General features: G+C 42.4%; 1 protein-coding gene across 1 annotated transcript in view; it reads right to left on the reverse strand.

The window, feature by feature from the left end:
- Positions 1-4408: 4408 nt before the first annotated feature.
- The window catches only part of ACYP1 (acylphosphatase 1), a 5032-nt gene continuing 4370 nt past the window's right edge, over positions 4409-5070 (reverse strand). The window contains exon 3 of the mRNA XM_020906931.2: positions 4409-4829. Within this exon, the coding sequence (XP_020762590.1) occupies positions 4614-4829 (216 nt within the window). The 3' untranslated portion in view covers positions 4409-4613. The remainder of the gene's footprint in view (positions 4830-5070) is intronic.

The following is a 5070-nucleotide window of genomic DNA, read 5'->3' on the forward strand; positions in this document are numbered from 1 at the left end:
GGCTCGTGCACGCGCGAGCCCGCGAGCATGCGCGTCTGAGGCACAGCGCGCACCCCGATGCGCATGCGCACCAGGTGTCGCCGGCTTGGAAACGCTCGCGTACCCAGGTGTCTTCTCACTGGTACACCGAAGTTTCCAGTCCTTATCCCGTTTTAGCATGGCGTGAAAAGCTGTTTCTAGCAATTTTTACTCGTTTTTCCCTTTTTTCCCTTCTCATATCTCCTGTGTGCGTACTACCATTTAATTCAACAGAGGCTCCCTAGGTGCTGCAGTAGTAAACAATGCAGGAGATGAGGGTTTGATCCCTGGGTAGGGTAGAGTCCCTGGAGGAGGGCATGGCGACCTACTCCAGTATCCTTGCCTAGAAAATCCCATAGACAGAGGAGCCTGACGGGCTACAGTCCATGGGGTGCGAAGAGGCACGACCAAGCATGATATTTTATTTGCTTATCATCTGTCTGCTCCCTAGAATGTGGATATTTGTCTATTTTTATTTGCTGCTGTATCTCCATGGGAAGAACAGTGCCTGGCTTATGTTCAGTTCAGTCACTCAGTCGTGTCGGACTCCTTGTCATCCCATAAACTGCAGGCTTATGTTAGACACTAAAATATTAATCCAGAGTTTTCCATCTTAAAGATCTGTAGTTATTTCAGAGCTGGGAAAGATGAAGAATCAATATAGCTCTATTCTTAATTTACAGATGAGGACAAGAAGACTCTGTTCGCTGACCTTTTTTGGTATTTTTCTAATGGAATGAGAGTGGACCTCTAAGGGGATTGTGAGATTAGTTCAGTTCAGTCGCTCAGTCATGTCCAACTCTTTGCGAACCCATGAACCACAGCACACCCAGGCCTCCCTGTACATCACCACCTGCCAGAGTTTACGCAAACTCATGTCTGTTGAGTTGGTGATGCCATCCAACCATCTCATCCTCTGTTGTCCCCTTCTCCTCCTGCCCTCAATCTTTCCCAGCATCAGGGTCTTTTCAAATGAGTCAGCTTGTTGCATCAGGTGGCCAAATTATTGGAGTTTCAGCTTCAGCATCAGTCCTTCCAATGAACACCCAGGACTGATCTCCTTTAGGATGGACTGGTTGGATCTCTTGCAGTCCAAGGGACTCTCAAGAGTCTTCTCCAACACCACAGTTCAAAAGCATCAATTCTTCAGTGCTCAGCTTTCTTTATAGTCCAACTCTCACATGCATACATGACCATTGGAAAAACCATAGCCTTGACTAGACAGACCTTTGTTGGCAAAGTAATATCTCCGCTTTTTAATATGCTATCTAGGTTGGTCATAAGTTTCCTTCCAAGGAGTAAGCATCTTTTAATTTCATGGCTGCTGTTACCATCTGCAGTGATTTTGGAGCCCAGAAAAATAAAGTCAGCCACTGTTTCCACTGTTTCCCCATCTATTTGCCAAGAAGTGATGGGACTGGATGCCATGATCTTAGTTTTCTGAATGTTGAGCTTTAAGCCGACTTTTTCACTCTCCTCTTTCACTTTCATCAAGAAGCTCTTTACTTCTTCTTCACTTTCTGCCATAAGGGTGGTGTCATCTGCATATCTGAGGTTATTGATATTTCTCCTGGCAGTCTGGATTCCAGCTTGTGCTTCTTCCAGCCCAGTGTTTCTCATGGTGTACTCTGCATATAAGTTAAATAAGCAGGGTGACAATATACAGCCTTGAAGTACGCCTTTTCTTATTTGGAACCAGGAAATACCATGGTCTGGTATTACCATGTCCTTCAGAATTTTACACAGTTTTACACAGTTAATTGTGATCCACACAGTCGAAGTCTTTGGCATAGTCAATAAAGCAGAAATAGATGTTTTTCTGGAACTCTCTTGCTTTTTCGATGATCCAGCGGATGTTGGCAATTTGATCTCTGGTTCCTCTGCCTTTTCTAAAACCACCTTGAACATCTGGAAGTTCTTGGTTCACATGTTGCTGAAGCCTGGCTTGGAGAATTTTGAGCATCTTTACTAGCGTGTGAGATGAGTGCAATTGTGCGGTAGTTTGAGCATTCTTTGGGATTGCCTTTCTTAGGGATTGGAATGAAAATGGATCTTTTCCAGTCCTGTGGCCACTGCTGAGTTTTCCAAATTTACTGGCATATTGAGTGCATCACTTTCACAGCATCATCCTTCAGTACTTGAAATAGCTCAACTGGAATTCCATCACATCCACTAGCTTTGTATGTAGTGATGCTGTCTAAGGCTCACTTGACTTCACATTCCAGGATGTGTGGCTCTAGGTGAGTGATCACACCATTGTGATTATCTGGGTCATGAAGATCTTTTTGTACAATTCTTCTGTGTATTCTTGCCACCTCTTCTTAATATCTTCTGCTTTTGTTAGGACCATACCATTTCTGTCCTTTATTGAGCCCATTTTTGCATGAAATGTTCCCTTGGTATCTCTAATTTTCTTGAAGAGGTCTCTAGTCTTTCCCATTCTGTTGTTTTCCTCTGTTTCTTTGCATTGATTGCCGAGGAAGGCTTTCTTATCTCTCCTGGCTATTCTTTGGAACTCTGCATTCAGATGGGAATATCTTTCCTTTTCTCCTTTGCTTTTTGCTTCTCTTCTTTTCACAGCTATTTGTAAGGCCTCCTAAGACAACCATTTTGCCTTTTTGCATTTCTTTTCCATGGGGATGGTCTTGATCCCTGTCTCCTGTACAATGTCACGAACCTCCGTCCATAGTTCATCAGGCTCTCTATCAGATCTAGTCCCTTAAATCTATTTCTCACTTGCACTGTATAGTCATAATGGATTTGATTTAGGTCATACCTGAATGGCCTAGTGGTTATCCCTACTCTCTTCAGTTTAAGTCTGAATTTGGCAATAAGGAGTTCATGATCTGAGCCACAGTCAGCTCCAGGTCTTGTTTTTGCTGACTGTATAGAGCTTCTCCATCTTTGCTGCAAAGAATATAATCAATCTGATTTCGGTGTTGGCCATCTGGTGGTGTCCATGTGTAGAGTCTTCTCTTGTGTTGTTGGAAGAGGGTGTTTGCTATGACCAGTGCATTCCCTTGGCAAAACTCTATTAGCCTTTGCCCTGCTTCATTCTGTACTCCAAGGCCAAATTTGCCTGTTGCTCCAGGTATCTCTTGACTTCCTACTTTTGCATTCCAGTCCCCTATAATGAAAAGAACATCTTTTTTGGGTGTTAGTTCTAGAAGGTCTTGTAGGTCTTCATAGAACCGTTCCACTTCGGTTTCTTCAGCGTTACTGGTTGGGGTATAGGCTTGATTACCGTGATATTGAATGGTTTGCCTTGGAAACAAATGGAGATCATTCTGTCGTTTTTGAGATTGCATCCAAGTACTGCATTTCAGACTCTTTTGTTGACTATGATGGCTACTCCATTTCTTCTAAGGGATTCCTGCCCACAGTAGTAGACATAATGGTCATCTGAGTTAAATTCACCCATTGCAGTCCATTTTAGTTCGCTGATCCTAGAAAGTTGATGTTCACTCTTGCCATCTCCTGTTTGACCACTTCCAATTTGCCTTGATTCATGGACCTAACATTCCAGGTTCCTATGCAATATTGCTCTTTACAGCATCGGACCTTGCTTCTATCACCAGTCCCATGCACAACTGGGTATTGTTTTTGTTTAACCTTAATCACCTCTATAAAGGCCCTCTCTCCAAATGTAGTCGCATACTTAGGTATTGAGAGGACTTCAACATGTGAATTTGGCAGGGGTGAGAGGGTAACAAAATTTAACCCATAGCATCAGTTTATGTGAATCCCTTACCTGGAGGACAGAAATGACAGCAGAAACTCCAGAAAATGTAAAATAGTTGGTCCAAGATATCGTTTGTGTATGTGCTGTGCTCAGTCGTGTCTCTTTGCAACCCCATGGACTGTAGCCTGCCAGGCTCCTCTGTCCATGAGATTCTCCAGGCAAGAATACTGGAGTGGGGATCTTCCCGACCCAGGGATTGAACCTGGGATATCCTGCATTGGTAGGCGGGCTCTTTACTACTGAGCCAACAGGGAAACCCAGATATCATTTGGACAGCTAACAAATTGAACTTTAGGATTTTTGGTTTTTTTTTAAATATTTATATTTATTTATTTATTTGGCTGCACAAGGTCTTAGTTGTGGTATGTGGGATCTAGTTCCCCAACCAGGGATCAAACCCAGGGCCCCAGCATTGAGAGCTCATGGTCTTAGCCACTGGACCACCAGGGGAGTCCCAGGATTTTTGTTCTTATTAGGTACAATTTCCTGAAGAAAATTTTGTGGAACCTATTAAAAAGAAATGAGTAAAAGTAACTGCTTTTTCTTTCAGATTTCCTTAAGTTACCTCAAAGTTCTCTTCCCAAAGATGTTCACAGAGTAAATGCCTCTTATTTTGCCCAAAATGAAGTTCATCAAAAAGAAAAGAAGTATCTTACACAGAAGGTTGTTTTTATTGATTAGAATTGTGTATAGTTTTAATTCTTTCATCACACATATAATACACAGTAACCAGCAAATAACATGCTAAAATAACTTATTGACAAATTCTAATATTGAACACAGAATAGTTCTATCTCTATTAACAATGAAAAACAAAACCACTCAGTATCTTGGAAAATTTAAATGCAGACCATTATTTCACAATTTGGAAATCTGCATAGTCCAGCTTTAAGATGACCTTCTCATTGTGGAAGCTTGCTCTGTCGATGTGCGATTTGGGACTTCCTTTTGTCTCAAGCCATTCCTGCATATGACGTACTTTGGAGGTGGGCCCTTGCAATTGTCCTTGCACTGTGCCCTGGTCAGTGTTCTGGACCCAGCCTACTAATCCAAGCTTTTTACCCTCAGCCTAAGGGAAAGAAAAAGACAAAGAGGAGAAATCCAGTGAGACTGAACAAAACAAAGCGAGACTACAATCTCTTGCCAGAACCTTGGCCTACAATCAAGACACTGAAACTAATTTGATATTGTCCAGAACAGTCAAAACAGAACTACAGCAAGGAGAATCTCATTGCTGATCTTAATGTGAAGTGTTGACCACTGGACTCCCATTTCCTTCTTCCACCCTATAAAACCCAGGCACCAGAATT

Source organism: Odocoileus virginianus, chromosome 6 (assembly GCF_023699985.2).
Source record: "Odocoileus virginianus isolate 20LAN1187 ecotype Illinois chromosome 6, Ovbor_1.2, whole genome shotgun sequence".
Lineage (NCBI taxonomy): Eukaryota > Metazoa > Chordata > Mammalia > Artiodactyla > Cervidae > Odocoileus > Odocoileus virginianus.